The 21,927-nt window shown below is 45.8% G+C and overlaps 1 protein-coding gene and 1 long non-coding RNA gene across 4 annotated transcripts; both read left to right on the top strand.

Moving 5' to 3' along the window:
• The first annotated feature begins 362 nt into the window (after nt 1–362).
• Nucleotides 363–4,133, top strand: tmem267 (transmembrane protein 267). 3 transcript variants are annotated; one of them, XR_010456767.1, is made up of 5 exons: nt 363–439; nt 1,784–2,227; nt 2,462–3,579; nt 3,815–3,961; nt 3,998–4,133. XR_010456767.1 is itself a non-coding variant. In XM_064977222.1 (3 exons), exons 2-3 carry the CDS (start codon nt 1,844–1,846, stop codon nt 2,795–2,797), a joined length of 720 nt encoding a protein of 239 aa, XP_064833294.1. In that variant the 5' UTR covers nt 363–439; nt 1,784–1,843; the 3' UTR covers nt 2,798–3,651. The 3 variants fall into 3 exon arrangements, 1 of the variants encoding a protein (XP_064833294.1); XR_010456766.1 differs by having other exon boundaries at nt 3,815–4,133; XM_064977222.1 differs by lacking the exons at nt 3,815–3,961; nt 3,998–4,133 and having other exon boundaries at nt 2,462–3,651.
• Nucleotides 4,134–4,505: 372 nt separating this feature from the next.
• On the top strand, nt 4,506–6,739 carry LOC135548028 (uncharacterized). The gene is made up of 2 exons (XR_010456765.1): nt 4,506–4,652; nt 4,689–6,739. It is a non-coding gene; the product is annotated as an uncharacterized LOC135548028 (long non-coding RNA).
• The last annotated feature ends 15,188 nt before the right edge of the window (nt 6,740–21,927 follow it).

The following is a 21,927-nucleotide window of genomic DNA, read 5'->3' as shown; positions in this document are numbered from 1 at the left end:
ATCACGTGTCATGGCGACGTTCGCTCGCTCAACTCCCGGGTAGAAACACTTCATCGGGTCTTATCGTGCAGAACTGCGCATGTGCAGTCCGTCAAAAATAAACGTCAGTCCCTAGATATAAAGTTACTTTTGACATAAATGTAAACGTAATATTTTGTCACCTTCACAACGTTCGGGGTAATAACATGTTCAACTACTTCATACATTAACTCGAATCCAGGTTGTGTTTTTAGATTTCGAGAAAATGAACAACTACGGAAGAAGTTTTAATTTCTCTCATTGACTTCTGAAACCCCAAACGCCGATCTGGTCCGTTTGATCTGTTTCTCAGGCTTACCCGGAAGTCCCGTATTTCTGCGCCTCTGGAATAAGGCGGTAGAAACTGTGCGGACAGACCGTCGTTAGCTTACAGTTGATAAACGAATTTAGCTACAATGCGGTAAGTGACAAAGTATTGTTATCGTTTTGATCAACGGCGTTATTTCATTTTTAATAACTTTGGCCTTATCACATTTGCTAAATCTTGGTACTCAAACACCTGTCTGTAGTCTATAGGATAGGTGCGGGATTCCTTAGCGAGCTGTTATTAGCTAGCATTACATAGCTAATAAATGACCTAGCTAGCTAAATTAATCTACTTTTGTATTTCAAGATGATTCAATCTAAAAAATGTTTTTTTTTGTTTTTCACGTGATGTTGCACAGTCTAAACTGATCCAATAGTTAGTTTGTTATCCAGCTAGTTAACGTCGTGATATCAACTTTTTGATTTTTTTTTAACACAATGAAGTATTTTTACCTAACGTAGTTATTTCTTAGTCACAAATCAATCAATCAAATGTGTTTATAAAGCCATTTTTACATCAGCCGATGTTACGTGCTGTACAGAAACCCAGCAAGCAATGCAGATGTCTTAGTCCCCTGTCTTCTGCCCATCTAAACCGACAAGCAACTGTTTTCACGGCTGGTTCGCTAGCTTTAACGAGATGCATGAGTTGAATTCTGCCTATGCTTGCATTTTGTACATCAAACAGATGTACAGTGTTTACACAGATGTACAGTGTTTAAACAGTGTTTACCACAAAACATCACAAAAGCAAGAAGAAATTCCCACCGACAGTTATCTGTGTTCTTCCATCAAACATCTTGTTACACGATGAGACAAATGAGGAGCCTTTACCTGTGAACTCGCTCATCATTCAGGCCTGTCTGCATCTCTGTGGAAAGATCAAGCCTTTTATTGATGTCAGTGACGTTTCTTTTGGATGTACAATGGTAGATGAATTGACTTATGCACATTGTAAAACCTATTCTATTATATAGTCAGGCTAATTCAGGGTCATATTCACAAGGCACCAAATGGAAGAAGACTGAAACAGAGGGACTGAACTTGTCCAAAAATAAATGTAAATGTTAGTTTTTTTTCCTGTTTCTAAAAGTTTTGCTACAGTGTGCACTGATGAATAGAACCCAGGTTACTGTGAGCCTGGCCTGACCTACATATATCCTCAGTTCCAGAAGGATAGACATTTCTTTAGAGATCATGATTCACAGTGACTTCTTAAAGGAGCAGTTATCAAAAGGAGAGCGAGAGTAAAAACACCACGTGACTTTATGCTAAAGTCTAGATCAGGTTCGATTCTAGCTCTGGTCCAGGACAATTACTAGCAGGTTTCTGATGCTGAGCCTTCTTCAAGGCACAGCATCAGCTAGCGTCACATAAACGCCCTGGACCAGAGCTAGTTCCATCATGTGTAATTTGTTTACAGTATACTGTCTTCTAGTTTGCCATCTAGGTGTTGCTGACCTCCTATGGAAGTGGACCTCCTCCCTCCAGAAGCGCCATGCGAGGGTATCACTCCAAACTGGACTCATCCTCCTCTGCTGGGGGTACGGGCGGCTCCATGCCCCTGAGCCTGGCCGTGGAGACGGAGAAAGCCCAGGCATTGCTCCAGACCTTCTCCTCTGCCTCCCTACTGGCCAGCACTGCGCTGGGGGCCTTCTGTGTGCTAGCTGACCACGTCATGCAGCTGACCCTACTCCAACAGCACCTGTGGCTGCGGGCAGTGCTGGACAACACCGTCCATTGTCTGATAGGCCTCTGGTCCTGGGCTATCGTCATTGGCCTCAAGAAGAAGAGTGACTTCTATGAAGTTATCTTAGCAGGGATACTGGCCTCTGTTATAGACCTGGATCACTTCTATATGGCTGGCTCTCTGTCGCTCAAAGTAAGAAAGATTTCTGTAAGGTTCTCCCTTTGGTTTTCAGCATCAGTTATAGATTAGTGTGCTACATTTTCACAGACAAAAGATTAGGACTAATAAGCTCAATGACATTGGAACAACCTTAGTTCAGTACTAGACCTAATCTGTGTCTGGGAATCTGGCCCACAGTGTTCATGAAGGAATGTAGAATAGAAAGATAAACAATAACCTATGTTTTCTGCCTGTTTCCTCCTCCAGGCAGCCACCAGCCTGCCCCACCGCCCCCCCCTCCACTGCTCCTCTCTCATCCCTGTCCTCTGCTTCTCTCTGAGGCTGGTGCTGTGGCTGGGCAGGCTAAAGGACTCGTGGTGCTCTCTACCTTGGCTGCTGTTTATCTCCCTGGCCTCACATCACATCCGAGACGGGGTCCGCCATGGCCTGTGGGTGTGTCCGTTCGGCAACACGGCCCCCATCTCCTATTGGCTGTATGTGAGCATCACAGCCACCCTGCCACACCTGTGCTCTGTGCTCATGTACCTGACAGGAACTCGAGACGTGATCTCCACCAAGCACGGCATCGCCATTGACATCTGATGGAAGGGCCAACACGACGCCTCCCTAATAGCACCCTATTCCCTATGTAGTGCACTACTATTGACCATAACCCTATTCCTTATGTAGTGCACTACTATTGACCAGAACCCTATTCCTTATGTAGTGCCCCATATAGTGAATAGGGCTCTGGTCAATAGTAGTACACTACATAGGGAATAGTGCTCTGGTCAATAGTAGTACACTATATAGGGAATAGGGTTCTATAGGGCTCTGGTCTAAAGTAGTGCATTATATAGGGAATAGGGCTCTGGTCTAAAGTAGTGCACTATATAGGGAATAGGGCTCTGGTCTGTAGTAGTGCACTATATAGGGAATAGGGCTCTGGTCAATAGTAGTGCACTATGAAGGGAATAAGGTGCCATTTGGTACACCGGTAAACCCCACAATGCCTCAGCCTCGTCTATTTTCTTCACACCACGGGAGTGATCACTTCTTCTTCCTCCACTAAACTGCCTCCTCCCTCCCTCCTCTAGTCTGTCTCAGGCTGGGAGGCTGTGTCCTGTGTGACTGTCAGTGCAGTAGTGTGTGGAAGTGCTTGATGTCGAGCTGTGAGGTATTTTATAGCCTTGTAATTCCCCCACTGATTACTGCTGTGCTGTCAGTGTAGCTAAGCAGAATGTAAGGAGGAATGGGATGGTTGTACTGACTGGGTCAAAGGGAAAGGCGACATTCTAATTCTCTACTCTTCTCCTGAAGTGTCCACTTGGATGGAATGGACTGGAAGGTCCTAGGGAACAGAGCAGTACATTATGAAGCTGAAGGTCCTAGGGAACAGAGCGGTACATTATGAAGCTGAAGGTCCTAGGGAGCAGAGCAGTACATTATGAAGCTGAAGGTCCAGAGCGGTACATTATGGGAACAGAGCAGTACATTATGAAGCTGAAGGTCCTAGAAGGTCCTAGGAACAGAGCAGTACATTATGAAGCTGAAGGTCCTAGGAGCAGAGCAGTACATTATGAACAGGTCCTAGCAGAGCAGTACATTATGAAGCTGAAGGTCCTAGGGAACAGAGCAGTACATTATGAAGCTGAAGGTCCTAGGGAACAGAGCAGTACATTATGAAGCTGAAGGTCCTAGGAGCAGAGCAGTACATTATGAAGCTGAAGGTCCTAGGGAACAGAGCAGTACATTATGAAGCTGAAGGTCCTAGGAGCAGAGCAGTACATTATGAAGCTGAAGGTCCTAGGGAACAGAGCAGTACATTATGAAGCTGAAGGTCCTAGGGAACAGAGCAGTACATTATGAAGCTGAAGGTCCTAGGGAACAGAGCAGTACATTATGAAGCTGAAGGTCCTAGGGAACAGAGCAGTACATTATGAAGCTGAAGGTCATTATGAAGCTAGGTCCATTATGAAGCTGAAGGTCCTAGGGAACAGAGCAGTACATTATGAAGCTGAAGGTCCTAGGGAACAGAGCAGTACATTATGAAGCTGAAGGTCCTAGGAGCAGAGCAGTACATTATGAAGCTGAAGGTCCTAGGGAACAGAGCAGTACATTATGAAGCTGAAGGTCCTAGGGAACAGAGCAGTACATTATGAAGCTGAAGGTCCTAGGAGCAGAGCAGTACATTATGAAGCTGAAGGTCCTAGGGAACAGAGCAGTACATTATGAAGCTGAAGGTCCAGTACATTATGAAGGGTCCTAGGAGCAGAGCAGTACAGGTCCTAGCAGTACATTATGAAGCTGAAGGTCCTAGGAGCAGAGCAGTACATTATGAAGCTGAAGGTCCTAGGAGCAGAGCAGTACATTATGAAGCTGAAGGTCCTAGGAGCAGAGCAGTACATTATGAAGCTGAAGGTCCTAGGGAACAGAGCAGTACATTATGAAGCTGAAGGTCCTAGGAACAGAGCAGTACATTATGAAGCTGAAGGTCCTAGGGAACAGAGCAGTACATTATGAAGCTGAAGGTCCTAGGAGCAGAGCAGTACATTATGAAGCTGAAGGTCCCAGGGAACAGATCAGTACATTATGAAGCTGAAGGTCCCAGGGAACAGAGCAGTACATTATAAGTGTTTCTTATTGGTGGAGCCTCCAGTTGCTGCCTGATGTTAAGTGATGATGTAGTACTCATTAGGTGATGTCATGTTTTAACATATGTTTTTAGGAAAGACCGAGGCTTTCTGTGTTAAGATATGTTTTTATCTATATAATCGAGGGAAGATGACATTTGGAGAAACGTTGTTTAAACATTCCTTTAATATGTTCCGACTTTGTGATCATAATGTTTGAGTTGTATTAGTCGGTGTTCTGATGAGAGGGTGAACAGCTGTGGGTATATTCACTAGGTACTGAACGGAGTAAGACAGGTTTAAAACAGGCCCGGGATTTACCCTGAACTTGTTTAAAAAGAAACACTTGTTTTTTTTTGTTGCAAAACTTGTTGCGTTGCAAAATGTTTCGCTAAATTGTGCACTATGAATATACTGTGGCTGTGTGCTGCAGTTTGACCACCTGGCCTGCAGAGGGCATCGATGAGTCAACTTATTATACACTTATGTTAAACCATATGTCATGTCCATTATCATTATGCATCAAGATAATTATTGCTGCTGTCATTATTCACAGTGTGTACTGAATGAAATATGTTTCATCATTCACATGTATTTATTTCATCATTTGATTTGTTTGAATATTATTTAATGAATTAGAATTTTAAATGTTAAGTACACTACACTGACCAACAGTATGTGGACACCTGCTCGTCCAACATCTCGTTCCAAAATCATGGGCATTAATATGGAGTTGGTCCCCTCTTTGCTGCTCTAGCAGCCTCTTCTGGGAAGTTTTTCCACTAGCTGTTGGAACATTGATGTGGGGACTTGCTTCCATCCAGCCACAAGAACATTAGTGAGGTTGGACACTGATGTTGGGTGATTCGGCCTGGCTCGGAGTCGGCATTCCAATTAATCTGAAAGGTGTTTGATGGGGTTGAGATCAGGGTTCTATGCAGGCCAGTCAAGTTCTTCCTCACCGCTCTCAACAAACCATTTCTGTATGAACTTCTCTTTGTGCACGGGGGGGCATTGTCAAGCTGGAACAGGAAATGGTCTTCCCCAAACTGTTGCCACAAAGTTGGAAGCACAGAATCATCTAGAATGTCATTGTATGCTGTATCGTTAAGATTTCCCTTCACTGGAACTAAGGGGCCGAGCCTGAACCATGAAAAACATCCCCAGAACATTATTCTTCCTCCACCAAACTTTACAGCTGTGTTGGGGCAGGTAGCGTTCTCCTGGCATCCGCCAAACCCAGATTCGTCCGTTGGACTGCAAGAAAGTGTCGCGTTTCCGCTGCTCCAAAGTTGGCGAACTTTAAACCACTCCAGCCTACGCTTGGCATTGCGCATGGTGATCTTAGGCTTGTGTGCGGCTGCTCGGCCATGGAAACCCATTTCAAGAAGCTTCAGACAAACAGTTCTTAACATGACGTTGCTTCCAGAGGCAGTTTGGAACTCTGTAGTGAGTGTTGCAACCGAGGACAGACGATGCTTCAGCACTCGGCGATCCCATTCTGTGAGCTTGTGTGGCCTACCACTTCACAGCTGAGCCGTTGTTGCTCCTAGACGTTTCCACTTCACAATACAGCACTTACAGTTGACCAGGGCAGCTCAAGCAGGGCAGAAATTTGAAAAACTGACTTGTTGTAAAGGTGGCATCCTATGACTGCTCTACTGGCAATGTTTGTCTATGGAGATTGCATGGCTGTGTGCTCAATTATTAATTATTTTAATACAGTTATGAACGTGTGTGGCTGATATAGCCAAATCCACTAATTTAAAGGGGTGTCCACATACTTTTGTGTGTGTATATATGTATGTATATATATATATCTCTTATTTTGATATTGGTACCTTGTGTTGTAAAGACTGGATGGATTCAAAGTTGTTCTTTTTCCAAAATAAATCTGAACCCTGGACCACTCGGTATGTGTCCGTGTGGACTTTGAAGCGGTTTTTGGGTGTGAGTGGGTGTTGCTCGAGATGCACTGGAATAATACATGTTGGTAGGAATCAGTCTGCCGCTCAGGGCCTCGGAGGAGCTCACAGGATACAACAGGAGTCTGCCTCCTCATAACAACATGCCCAATCAGTTATCATTACAACAGAACATGACCAATCAGTTATCATTACAACAGAACATGACCAATCAATATGAATGCATCTGATTATTATAATATTTTCATCAGAAAAGGCAGGAAATCTGTCTACCAGTGACAGAATGTTGATTTAAAAGTTGAATAGGTATTTTTACAAATAGACGTTTGGAACCTTTACGTTGCAACTGCTCCTGTGTGTCAGTCTGTCTCTTCTGAGATGGCTCTCCCTTGACCAGGGTTGGGTGGTAACAGACCCCGGTTACTACCACTGACACAAACAGATTCTTCTGAGATGGCTCTCCCTTGACCAGGGTTGGGTGGTAACAGACCCCAGTTACTACCACTGACACAAACAGATTCTTCTGAGATGGCTCTCCCTTGACCAGGGTTGGGTAGTAACAGACCCCAGTTACTACCACTGACACAAACAGATTCTTCTGAGATGGCTCTCCCTTGACCAGGGTTGGGTGGTAACAGACCCCAGTTACTACCACTGACACAAACAGATTCTTCTGAGATGGCTCTCCCTTGACCAGGGTTGGGTGGTAACAGACCCCAGTTACTACCACTGACACAGATTCTTCTGAGATGGCTCTCCCTTGACCAGGGTTGGGTAGTAACAGACCCCAGTTACTACCACTGACACAAACAGATTCTTCTGAGATGGCTCTCCCTTGACCAGGGTTGGGTGGTAACAGACCCCAGTTACTACCACTGACACAAACAGATTCTTCTGAGATGGCTCTCCCTTGACCAGGGTTGGGTAGTAACAGACCCCTGAGTTACTACCACTGACACAGATTCTTCTGAGATGGCTCTCCCTTGACCAGGGTTGGGTAGTAACAGACCCCAGTTACTACCACTGACACAAACAGATTCTTCTGAGATGGCTCTCCCTTGACCAGGGTTGGGTAGTAACAGACCCCAGTTACTACCACTGACACAAACAGATTCTTCTGAGATGGCTCTCCCTTGACCAGGGTTGGGTAGTAACAGACCCCAGTTACTACCACTGACACAAACAGATTCTTCTGAGATGGCTCTCCCTTGACCAGGGTTGGGTAGTAACAGACCCCAGTTACTACCACTGACACAAACAGATTCTTCTGAGATGGCTCTCCCTTGACCAGGGTTGGGTAGTAACAGACCCCAGTTACTACCACTGAAACAGATTCTTCTGAGATGGCTCTCCCTTGACCAGGGTTGGGTAGTAACAGACCCCAGTTACTACCACTGACACAAACAGATTCTTCTGAGATGGCTCTCCCTTGACCAGGGTTGGGTGGTAACAGACCCCAGTTACTACCACAAACAGATTCTTCTGAGATGGCTCTCCCTTGACCAGGGTTGGGTAGTAACAGACCCCAGTTACTACCACTGACAAAACAGATTCTTCTGAGATGGCTCTCCCTTGACCAGGGTTGGGTGGTAACAGACCCCATTACTACCACTGACACAAACAGATTCTTCTGAGATGGCTCAGTCTTGACCAGGGCATGGGTAGTAAGACCCCAGTTACTACCACAAACAGATTCTTCTGAGATGGCTCTCCCTTGACCAGGGTTGGGTGGTAACAGACCCCGTTACTACCACTGACACAAACAGATTCTTCTGAGATGGCTCTCCCTTGACCAGGGTTGGGTAGTAACAGACCCCGTTACTTTGGACAAACAGATTCTTCTGAGATGGCTCTCCCTTGACCAGGGTGGGAACAGACCCCATTATTACCATAAACAGATTCTTCTTAGATGGCTCTCCCTTGACCAGGGTTACTACCTACCACTGACAAACAGATTCTTCTGAGATGGCTCTCCCTTGACCAGGGTTGGGTGGTAACAACCCCAGCACTACCACTGACACAAACAGATTCTTCTGAGATGGCTGCCCTGCTTACAGGAAACAGGAAATGCTGCCCCGGTCGGACAGGAAGGACAGTGTCCTCTGTCCAGGACAGGGACTGGTGCCAAGACAGCCAGAGGCAGAGTGGAACACCCTCGCATAGAGGGAAGTGTTATGGGACTTTGTTAGGAAGAGGAGGGTTATGGGATTCTGTTAGAGAGAGGAGGATTATGGGACTGTCAGGGAGAAGAGGGTTATGGGACTGTCAGGGAGAAGAGGGTTATGGGACTGTCAGGGAGAAGAGGGTTATGGGACTGTCAGGGAGAAGAGGGTTATGGCTCACAGTCGGCGTTCCAATTTATCCCAAAGGTGTTCGATGGGGTTGAGGTCAGGGCTATGTGCAGGTCAGTCAAGTTCTTCCACACAAGTCTCGACAAACCATTTCTGTGGATCTCGTTTTGTGCACGGTGGCATTGACATGCCGAAACAGGAAAGGGCCTTCCCCAAAAAGTTGCAAGCACAGAATCGTTGTAAGCACCTTCCTGTCCGACCGGGGCAGCATTTCCTGTTTCCTGTAAGCAGGGCACTTCGCCTTAAGGAGGGTCAGTGACTGCAGTTAAATAGAGAAGGCCAATTCAGAAGAATCTGTTTGTGTCAGTGGTAGTAACCGGGGTCTGTTACTACCCAACCCTGGTCAAGGGAGAGCCATCTCAGAAGAATCTGTTTGTGTCAGTGGTAGTAACCGGGGTCTGTTACTACCCAACCCTGGTCAAGGGAGAGCCATCTCAAAAAGAAGAAGAATCTGTTTCCTGTCCGAGTGGTAGTATTTCCTGGGGTCTGTTACTACCCAACCCTGGTCAAGGGAGAGCCATCTCAGAAGAATCTGTTTGTGTCAGTGGTAGTAACCGGGGTCTGTTACTACCCAACCCTGGTCAAGGGAGAGCCATCTCAGAAGAATCTGTGTCAGTGGTAGTAACCGGGGTCTGTTACTACCCAACCCTGGTCAAGGGAGAGCCATCTCAGAAGAATCTGTTTGTGTCAGTGGTAGTAACTGGGGTCTGTTACCACCCAACCCTGGTCAAGGGAGAGCCATCTCAGAAGAATCTGTGTCAGTGGTAGTAACCGGGGTCTGTTACCACCCAACCCTGGTCAAGGGAGAGCCATCTCAGAAGAATCTGTTTGTGTCAGTGGTAGTAACCGGGGTCTGTTACTACCCAACCCTGGTCAAGGGAGAGCCATCTCAGAAGAATCTGTTTGTGTCAGTGGTAGTAACTGGGGTCTGTTACTACCCAACCCTGGTCAAGGGAGAGCCATCTCAGAAGAATCTGTGTCAGTGGTAGTAACCGGGGTCTGTTACTACCCAACCCTGGTCAAGGGAGAGCCATCTCAGAAGAATCTGTTTGTGTCAGTGGTAGTAACCGGGGTCTGTTACCACCCAACCCTGGTCAAGGGAGAGCCATCTCAGAAGAATCTGTTTGTGTCAGTGGTAGTAATCGGGGTCTGTTACTACCCAACCCTGGTCAAGGGAGAGCCATCTCAGAAGAATCTGTGTCAGTGGTAGTAACTGGGGTCTGTTACCACCCAACCCTGGTCAAGGGAGAGCCATCTCAGAAGAATCTGTGTCAGTGGTAGTAACTGGGGTCTGTTACTACCCAACCCTGGTCAAGGGAGAGCCATCTCAGAAGAATCTGTTTGTGTCAGTGGTAGTAACTGGGGTCTGTTACCACCCAACCCTGGTCAAGGGAGAGCCATCTCAGAAGAATCTGTTTGTGTCAGTGGTAGTAACTGGGGTCTGTTACCACCCAACCCTGGTCAAGGGAGAGCCATCTCAGAAGAATCTGTTTGTGTCAGTGGTAGTAACCGGGGTCTGTTACCACCCAACCCTGGTCAAGGGAGAGCCATCTCAGAAGAATCTGTTTGTGTCAGTGGTAGTAACTGGGGTCTGTTACTACCCAACCCTGGTCAAGGGAGAGCCATCTCAGAAGAATCTGTTTGTGTCAGTGGTAGTAACCGGGGTCTGTTACCACCCAACCCTGGTCAAGGGAGAGCCATCTCAGAAGAGACAGACTGACACACAGGAGCAGTTACAACGTAAAGGTTCCAAACGTCTATTTGTAAAAATACCTATTCAACTTTTAAATCAACATTCTGTCACTGGTAGACAGATTTCCTGCCTTTTCTGATGAAAATATTATAATAATCAGATGCATTCATATCGATTGATCATGTTCTGTTGTAATGATAACTGATTGGTCATGTTCTGTTGTAATGATAACTGATTGGTCATGTTCTGTTGTAATGATAACTGATTGGTCGTGTTCTGTTGTAATGATAACTGATTGGTCATGTTCTGTTAGGGAGAGGAGGGTTATGGGACTCTGTCAGGGAGAGGAGGGTTATGGGACTGTCAGGGAGAGGAGGGTTATGGGACTGTCAGGGAGAGGAGGGTTATGGGACTGTCAGGGAGAGGAGGGTTATGGGACTGTCAGGGAGAGGAGGGTTATGGGACTCAGGGAGAGGAGGGTTTTGGGACTCTGTCAGGGAGAGGAGAGTTATGGGACTCTGTTAGGGAGAGGAGGGTTATGGGACTGTAAGGGAGAGGAGGGTTATGGGACTCAGGGAGAGGAGGGTTATGGGACTCAGGGAGAGGAGGGTGTCAGGGAGAGGAGGGTTATGGGACTCTGGGAGAGGAGGGTTAGGGACTCTGAGGGAGGGAGGGTTATGGGACTGTCAGGGAGAGGAGGGTTATGGGACTCAGGGGGAGAGGAGGGTTATGGGACTGTCAGGGAGAGGAGGGTTATGGGACTGTCAGGGAGAGGAGGGTTATGGGACTCAGGGAGAGGAGGGTTATGGGACTGTCAGGGAGAGGAGGGTTATGGGACTTATGGGACTCTGTCAGGGAGAGGAGGGTTATGGGACTGTCTGGGACTCTGTCAGGGAGAGGAGGGTTATGGGACTGTAGGGGAGAGGAGGGTTATGGGACTGTAAGGGAGAGGAGGGTTAGGGAGGGGGACTTATGGGAGGAGGGTTATGGGACTGTCAGGGAGAGGAGGGTTATGGGACTCTGTCAGGGAGAGGAGGGTTATGGGACTCTGTCAGGGAGAGGAGGGTTATGGGACTCTGTCAGGGAGAGGAGGGTTATGGGACTGTAAGGGAGAGGAGGGTTATGGGACTGTCAGGGAGAGGAGGGTTATGGGACTGTCAGGGAGAGGAGGGTTATGGGACTGTCAGGGAGAGGAGGGTTTTGGGACTCAGGGAGAGGAGGGTTATGGGACTGTCAGGGAGAGGAGGGTTATGGGACTGTCAGGGAGAGGAGGGTTATGGGACTGTCAGGGAGAGGAGGGTTATGGGACTTTGACAGGACAGTCCGTTTCAGGGGCCAAGTGGAATAACCCCAAAACAGCTCTGTTGAGGAGAGCAGGGTCGTCTTGTTATGGGGTTTTACTAAAATAACAAAATTAATTTGTCTCAACGACAACACATTGTACCCTTTTGAAGTAGCAACTTCCTGGGTTGAGACTTGTCCTTTAGGGGATCAGGAGGGTTGGGTAAGGCTGACCACAGGATGGAAGGACCACTTAGAGCAATATAAACAAGTCTATTGTTCAAATCTATACCAAATATGATTAATTGATGTTATCTATGGTAATGTGGTTATAAAGTGGGGCAAAAAAGTATTTTGTCAGTCACCAACTGTGCAAGTTCTCCCACTTAAAAAGATGAGGCCTGTAATTTTCATCATAGGTACACTTCAACTATGACAGACAAAATGAGAAAAAAATCCAGAAAATCACATTGTAGGATTTTTAATGATTTTTAAATGAATTTATTTGCAAATTATGGTGGAAAATAAGTATTGGTCAATAACAAAAGTTTATCTCAATACTTTGTTATATACCCTTTGTTGGCAATGACAGAGGTCAAACGTTTTCTGTAAGTCTTCACAAGGTTTTCACACACTGTTGCTGGTATTTTGGCCCATTCCTCCATGCAGATCTCCTCTAGAGCAGTGATGATTTGGGGCTGTTGCTGGGCAACACGGACTTTCAACTCCCACCAAAGATTTTCTATGGGGTTGAGATCTGGAGACTGGCTAGGCCACTCCAGGACCTTGAAATGTTGGCGGCGTAGTGTGTTACTGATGGTAGGCTTTGTTACTTTGGTCCCAGCTCTCTGCAGGTCATTCACTAGGTCTCCCAGTGTGGTTCTGGGATTTTTGCTCACCGCTCTTGTGATCATTTTGACCCCACGGGGTGAGATCTTGCGTGGAGCCCCAGATCGAGGGAGATTATCAGTGGTCTTGTATGTCTTCCATTTCCTAATAATTGCTCCCACAGTTGATTTATTCAAACCAAGCTGCTTACCTATTGCAGATTCAGTCTTCCCAGCCTGGTGCAGGTCTACAATTTTGTTTCTGGTGTCCTTTGACAGCTCCTTGGTCTTGGCCATAGTGGAGTTTGGAGTGTGACCGTTTGAGGTTGTGAACAGGTGTCTTTTATACTGATAAAAAGTTCAAACAGGTGTCATTAATACAGATAACCAGTGGAGGACAGAGGAGCCTCTTAAAGAATAAGTTACAGGTCTGTGAGAGCCAGAAATCTTGCTTGTTTGTAGGTGACCAAATACTTATTTTCCACCATAATTTGCAAATAAAATCATTAAAAATCCTACAATGTGATTTTTTTCTCATTTTGTCTGTCATAGTTGAAGTGTACAGGCCTCTCTCATCTTTTTAAGTGGGAGAACTTGCACAATTGGTGGCTGACTAAATACTTTTTTGCCCCACTGTAAATATGCTTTTTTAATTTAACTAGGCAAGTCATTTAAGAACAAATTCTTATTTACAATGACGGCCTACCTCGGCCAAACCCGGACGACGCCCTATTGGACTCCCAATCACAGCCAGATGTGATGCAGCCTGGATTCAAACCAGGTACTGCAGTGTCTTAGACCACCTCGCCACTTGGGAGCCTGATGTTATCTATGGTAATGTGGTTATAAGTGCTTAATTGATGTTATCTATGGTAATGTGGTAATAAATATGCTTTTTTAATTTAACTAAGCAAGTCATTTAAGAAAAAATTATTATTTACAATGACGGCCAAACCCGGACGACGCTGGGCCTACTGTGCGCCACCCTATGGGACTCCCAATCACAGCCAGATGTGATGCAGCTTGGATTTGATCCGGGTATTGTAATGATGCGTCTAGCACTGAGATGCAGTGTCTTAGACCACTGCGCCACTTGGGAGCCCGTAATTAATGTTATCTATGGTAATGTGGTTATAAGTGCTTAATTTATGTAATCTATGGTAATGTGATTATAAATAGGGGCCTAAGCAGGAAATCAAGGACTCCTCCATCCAGGGTTTCTGGAAAACCTGGGAAGTTTGGGAAAGTTCCATAATTGTCCAACCCTCTAATAGTAATGTACAGAATAGTAAAGTTCCCATAGTAATTTACAGAATAGTAAAGTTCCCATAATTGTCCAACCCTCTAATAGTAATCTATAGACAGTAAAGAGCAAGCATGTGATAAAATAATCATCTTTATTTCACAGAAGTACAAACGTATAAAGTAAGACAAAGAGCTTATATTGTCGTTCACCAAAGCAGAGATACACTACATCTATAATGGACGTGTCAATATCTATAGCTCTGGTCCAGGGTGACGTTGAGAACATTACCAAACCACAACCTGGACCAGAGCTATCTTTCTCTATATAAAACCAACAGCGCCAGCCCCTCCCCCACCTGTGCTTGACTTGGACTGAAATAGGTGCCGGTACTGTTTATATTCAGGTGCAGGAGCTCCACAATACTGTTGAGCTAATATTCCATAAGAGGGACATTTGAGGTGCTGGTACTCAGCTCCAGTGAGCTCCTGCCCAAGTCAGGCATGGCTGGTCAGCCAACAGAGCTCCTGCCCAAGTCAGGCATGGCTGGTCAGCCAACAGCTATGCACATCAAGAAATAAAGGAAATATGATACACTGATAAATTGTCAACAGAAAAGATACAGACATACATATATAGCCTGGTCCAAGACATATACACTACCGGTCAAAAGTTTTAGAGCACCTACTCATTCAAGGGTTTTTCTTTTCATTTGACTATCTTCTACATTGTAGAATAATAGTGAAGACATCAAAACTGAAATACCACTCCAATGAACTTCTCCTCTGCAGAGGTCCTCATGAGAGACAGTTTCATCATTAACTTATCCTCTGCAGCAGAGGTACCTCTGGGTCTTCCTTTCCTGTGGCGGTCCTCATGAGAGCCAGTTTCATCACAGCGCTTGATGGTTTTTGCGACGGCACTTGAAGAAACTTTCAAAGTTCTTAAAATGTCCTGTATTGACTGACCTTCATGTCTTAAAGTAATGATGGACTGTCATTTCTCTTATTTGAGCTGTTCTTGCCATAATATAGACTTGGTCTTTTACCAAATATGGCTATCTTCTGTATACCTCCCCTACCTTGTCACAACACAACTGATTGGCTCAAACGCATTAAGAAGGAAAGAAATTCCACAAATTAACTTTTAACAGGGCATGCCTGTTAATTGAAATGCATTCCAGGTGACTACCTCATGAAGCTGGTTGAGAGAATGCCAAGAGTGTGCAAAACTGTCATCAAGGCGAAGGGTGGCTACTTTGAAGAATCTCAAATATATTTTCATTTGTTTAACACTTTTGGTTACTACATGATTCCATATGTGTTATTTCATAGTTTTGATGTCTTCACTATTATTCTACAATGTAGAAAATAGTCAAAATAAAGAAAAACCCTTGAATGAGTTGGTGTGTCCAAACGTTTGACTGGTACTTTATGTACATTTTTATTTTATACATTTTAGAATAAGGCTGTAACGTAACAAAATCTGGAAAAAGTCGAGGGTTCTGAATATTTTCCGAAGGCCCTGTATATAGCCTGGTCCCAGATCTGTGCTTTTGCCAACTCCAATGTCATTTTCAAGCTTAAAGGCAAATCCATAAGAAGTTGTCAAGAGCCTGGCACACAGGCCAGGGCATATCAAGAGCCTGGCACACAGGCCAGGGAATATCAAGAGCCTGACACACAGGCCAGGGAATATCAAGAGCCTGACACACAGGCCAGGGTATATCAAGAGCCTGGCACACAGGCCAGGGAATCTCAAGAGCCTGGCAGACAGGCCAGGGTATCTCAAGAGCCTGGCAGACAGGCCAGGGTATCTCAAGAGCCTGGCACACAGGCCAGGGTATATCAAGAGCCTGACCAGGGTATATCAAGATCCAGACCAGGGTATGTCAAGAGCCAGACCAGGGTATGTCAAGAGCCAGACCAGGGTATGTCAAGAGCCAGACCAGGGTATGTCAAGAGCCAGACCAGGGTATATCAAGAGCCAGACCAGGGTATGTCAAGAGCCAGACCAGGGTATATCAAGAGCCTGACCAGGGTATGTCAAGAGCCAGACCAGGGTATATCAAGAGCCAGACCAGGGTATGTATAGTATTATATTGACCTGACATGGAGTTTGGTGGAACATTGATACTAGAAAGACAATAGAACGATGCAGAATTCAATTGCATTTTCTTTACCATTCAATTCTTACTTTGTAATTCTGCGTTGTTGGTAAAGGGCTCGTCAGTAAGCATTTCACAGTAAAGTCTACATCTGTTCTATATGGCACATGTGATAAATACAATTTGATTTGATACCATTTTTCACAATTATATCCCATTTTCCCAATAAATGGTTTGTCTTTACCAATAATAAAAGGGCCTCAAACAAACAAGCGTGTTGTGACAGTGTCCTGTGATAGGATGTCCTATTCTCACGAGTAAGACAATTGCTATTACATATAACCCAGTGCTTGACATGGATTGAAATAGGTGTCGGTTTCCAGTACTGCTTATATTTAGCTGCAGGAGCTCCATACCTTTGAGATAATATTCAACATCAGGAACAAGAGCTCAAGCAGTTGAACATTTAAGGTGCCTGTACTCGGCTCCTGTGAGGTCCTGCCCAAACCTTGGAGCGGGGGGGGTGACCGTGTCAGCGTGCATGTGCCTGGTCTGCCACAGGAGTCACTAGAGCGATGGGACAAGGAAATCTTGGACTGCCAAACCCTCTCCTAACGACAATGGGCCAATTATGTGCCGCCTCATGGGTCTTTGAGTCACGGCCAGCTATGACACAGTCTGGGATCGAACCCGGGTCTGTAATGACACTTCTAGCTCTGCGATGCAGTACCTTAGACCGCTGAGCCACACGGGAGGCCTCTGGAAATTGATTATAACAAACAATTAGTCCCACAAAAAATGCATCCCTCCGGTTGAATTTCAAAATCCCGATGTGGCCCTCGGGCCAAAACTGAAAATCAAGGCTAAGGTCTCCCTCCTTTGTGAGATGAGGCAGGGGTGATACCACAGATCCAGAAGAATCGGTCAGCCTGTTTCTGGTAAGAAGTTAAGAGCATTGTGATGAAACAGACTTGAAGCTTCTCTTCAAACAAACAGACTTCTTACCTTCATAGATAATGACATTATCCAACCAGACTGAATACCACCCCACCACAGGACCATGTGAACAACACCAGTAGACTACCCCACCACATGACCATGTGGACAACACCAGTAGACTACCCCACCACCCACCACAGGACCATGTGGACAACACCAGTAGACTACCCCACCACCCACCACAGGACCATGTGAACAACACCAGTAGACTACCCCACCCATGTGAACAACACCAGGACCCCCACCACAGGACCATGTGGACAACACCAGTAGACTACCCCACCACCCACCACAGGACCATGTGGACAACACCAGTAGACTACCCCACAGGACCATGTGGACCACAGTAGACTACACCACCCACCACAGGACCATGTGGACAACACCAGTAGACTACCCCACCACCCACCACAGGACCATGTGGACAACACCAGTAGACTACCCCACCACAGGACCATGTGGACAACACCTGTAGACTACCCCACCACCCACCACAGGACCATGTGGACAACACCAGTAGACTACCCCACCACCCACCACAGGACCATGTGGACAACACCTGTAGACTACCCCACCACCCACCACAGGACCATGTGGACAACACCAGTAGACTACCCCACCACAGGACCATGTGGACAACACCAGTAGACTACCCCACCACCCACCACAGGACCACGTGGACAACACCAGTAGACTACCCCACATCACAACAAACTGAACCATCACAACAACCCTAACTCTCTTCAACCTGGTCCCTACAGTACTGTCAGGTAAAAACACCATTGTCAACCATGTGTCCGACCATCACATCTCACTGTGTGACGGTCGGAGAGAGAGCACATTTAATCAGACAGCCATGCAGAGAGATGTGATGGTCGGAGAGAGAGGACATTTAATCAGACAGCCACGCAGAGAGATGTGATGGTCGGAGAGAGAGGACATTTAATCAGACAGCCACGCAGAGAGATGTGATCCATATTGCTCTGGTGGAGGAGACAACATGGCCGTCGTCAGTGTCTATTGAATGTCTTTCCTGAGCATCTCTGGTTGAAATGACATCTCGGGTGACTGTCAGACAAATCAGAGAGTCTCAATGCTACTATAGTCTGATGGGATATCTTGTGTATAACTTGTACTGACTCTACTTGAAGTGTGACAGCTGTAGGATTCAGTATGTTATGGAAACTGAATGGTGACAGCTGTAGGATTCAGTATGTTATGGAAACTGAATGGTGACAGCTGTAGGATTCAGTATGTTATGGGAACTGAATGGTGACAGCTGTAGGATTCAGTATGTTATGGAAACTGAATGGTGACAGCTGTAGGATTCAGTATGTTACGGAAACTGAAGTGTGACAGCTGTAGGATTCAGTATGTTATGGGAACTGAATGGTGACAGCTGTAGGATTCAGTATGTTATGGGAACTGAATGGTGACAGCTGTAGGATTCAGTATGTTATGGGAACTGAATGGTGACAGCTGTAGGATTCAGTATGTTATGGGAACTGAATGGTGACAGCTGTAGGATTCAGTATGTTATGGGAACTGAATAGTGACAGCTGTAGGATTCAGTATGTTATGGAAACTGAATGGTGACAGCTGTAGGATTCAGTATGTTTTGGATGACTTCAAAAGGACATCTAGGGGGTGACTCATGACTCATGTAAAAGTTGCCATTTTCTATATGCATAGCAAGGCTTTGGCACAGATAACACAATGTATTGTTAGAGGTAGGGCACACATTATCCATCACAAACACATCTTTACGTCTGAAGTTCAATTCGCCTGGATTTGAAATATTGCTATTAAATCAGGGTTTGAATTTTAAAAATCATACATTGCTTATGTTCACTTTGATTATCAATGAGGCAATCACTTTCCGTCGATCATTATCACAGAAAACAGAAAACAAAATATGATTAATTACTATGAATCATGAAAACAACATGATCGTGTGTTGAAAAGGACATGTTTCCCACATGGCACCCTAATCTCTATTAGAGTACACTACTGTTGACCAGAGCTGCATGGGCTTGGTCAAAACTAGAGCACTACGGGAACAGGGTGCCATTTGGGACGAATATACAGACTGGGAAATATGTACATACTGTATTTGAGCTTCATATCATTGACTGGGGAATGGTGCATAGATAACTGTTTAGCTAAAGATTTCAACAACAAAAAAAGACATAATATATAGGAACTATTTCATTCTGTTGGTTAATATAATATAGAATACAACATACACCAAGCTTCAATAGGATCCATGCATAGGTAATAGCTTGAGAGAACATTACAGTTGTGAAATGATCTCAGAAAGGAAGTTTGAGCAAAGGCACGTTGTGTTTCCCATGACTACACAGCGATGTAAAGAACCAGCAAATAACATCCCTGTCAATTAGAGCAGAATAACACTGTGTGATGTTGGGAAATGGGAGGGACGAGAACTGATGTCATGCTGGTTGTATCTGAAGTGTTTAAATCCCCCACATAATGGGTGACGGTGAGAGGGTCACCATATGATTCATCTGTCTTGGCCAACATGGGGGTCATGTGACTGTAAAGGTTGTCAGGGCTGGGACTCTGTAGATGTCCTCTGGACCATGGGAGAAAGGTCAAAGACTAGAGGTAGAAGGTTGTCAGTTGGGACTCTACAGATGGGAAATATGTCTGGTCTGTATTTGAGTCATAGTCATTGACTGGGGAATGATAGATAACTGTCTAGCTAAAGACTCAACTGGTGGATGTCATAATATATAGGAACTCTTTCATTCTGTTGGTTAAGGTAATATCAGAATGGGACATCTAGATTCTTGGATCCATGCATGGTAATCTAGCTTGAGAGTCATTACAGTTGTGAAATGTCTCAGAAAGGAAGTCTGAGCTGGGACTCTGTGTTTCCCATGTCTACACAGGTGGAAAGTCCATGTCTGTGGACATTCCTGTCAATTAGAGCAGGAGTCTGTGTGATGTTTGTCCATGGGGAGGAGTCATGCTGGTTGTATGGAAGTGTTTAAATCCCCCACATAGGGTCTGGAGGGTCACCATGGTGATTCATCTGTCTTGTCCAAGGGGGGTCATGTCTGTAAAGGTTGTCAGGGCTGGGACTCTGTAGATGTCTTGGCCATGGGGGTCTAGTCATGTGACTGTAGAAGGTTGTCAGGGCTGGGACTCTGTAGATGTCTTGTCCATGGGGGGAGTCTCATGTGACTGTAGTCTGGTTGTCAGGGCTGGGACTCTGTAGATGTCTTGTCCATGGTGGGTCATGTAGACTGGTAGAAGGTTGTCAGGGCTGGGTCTAGTCTAGTCTGATGTCTTGTCTATGGTGGAGTCTAGTCTGGTGGACTGTAGAAGGTTGTCAGGGCTGGTGGACTCTGTAGAGTCTTGTCTGGTGGAGTCTAGTCTGACTGTAGAAGGTCTAGTCTAGGGTGGAGTCTAGTCTTGTCCATGGTGGAGTCTAGTCTACTGTAGTCTGGTGGAGTCTAGTCTGGGACTCTGGTGATGTCTTGTCTGGTGGAGTCTAGTCTGGTCTACTGACTGTAGTAGGTGGAGTCTAGTCTGGTCTAGACTCTGGTGGAGTCTGTCTTGGCCATGGGGGGAGTCTGGTAGAGTCTAGTCTAGTCTAGGACTCTGTGGAGTCTAGTCTACTCTAGTCTGGTGGAGTCTAGTCTGGTCTGGTGGAGTCTAGTAGAGTCTGGAGGTCTAGTCTAGTCTAGTCTGGTGGAGTCTAGTCTAGTCTGGTGGAGTCTAGTCTAGTCTGGTGGAGTCTAGTCTAGTCTGGTGGAGTCTAGTCTAGTCTAGTCTGGTGGAGTCTAGTCTAGTCTAGTCTACTCTAGTCTGGTGGAGTCTAGTCTGGTGGAGTCTAGTCTAGTCTGGTGGAGTCTAGTCTAGTCTAGTCTGGTGGAGTCTAGTCTACTCTAGTCTGGTGGAGTCTAGTCTAGTCTGGTGGAGTCTAGTCTGGTGGAGTCTAGTCTAGTCTGGTGGAGTCTAGTCTAGTCTGGTGGAGTCTGGTGGAGTCTAGTCTAGTCTGGTGGAGTCTAGTCTGTCTTGTGGAGTCTAGTCTAGTATGGTGGAGTCTAGTCTAGTCTAGTCTGTCTAGTGGAGTCTAGTCTACTCTAGTCTGGTGGAGTCTAGTCTAGTCTAGTCTGGTGGAGTCTAGTCTACTCTAGTCTGGTGGAGTCTAGTCTAGTCTAGTCTGGTGGAGTCTAGTCTGGTGGAGTCTAGTCTAGTCTGGTGGAGTCTAGTCTGGTGGAGTCTAGTCTAGTCTGGTGGAGTCTAGTCTAGTATGGTGGAGTCTAGTCTAGTATGGTGGAGTCTAGTCTAGTATGGTGGAGTCTAGTCTAGTCTAGTCTGGTGGAGTCTAGTCTAGTCTAGTCTGGTGGAGTCTAGTCTACTCTAGTCTGGTGGAGTCTAGTCTGGTCTACTCTAGTATGGTGGAGTCTAGTCTAGTCTAGTCTGGTGGAGTCTAGTCTAGTCTAGTCTGGTGGAGTCTAGTCTAGTCTGGTAGAGTCTAGTCTAGTCTAGTCTGGTGGAGTCTAGTCTAGTCTGGTGGAGTCTAGTCTGGTGTAGTCTAGTCTGGTGGAGTCTAGTCTAGTCTAGTCTGGTGGAGTCTAGTCTAGTCTGGTAGAGTCTAGTCTAGTCTAGTCTGGTGGAGTCTAGTCTACTCTAGTATGG

This window comes from Oncorhynchus masou, chromosome 11, assembly GCF_036934945.1.
Source record: "Oncorhynchus masou masou isolate Uvic2021 chromosome 11, UVic_Omas_1.1, whole genome shotgun sequence".
NCBI lineage: Eukaryota > Metazoa > Chordata > Actinopteri > Salmoniformes > Salmonidae > Oncorhynchus > Oncorhynchus masou.
This window is presented reverse-complemented; position numbering and strand designations above follow the sequence as displayed.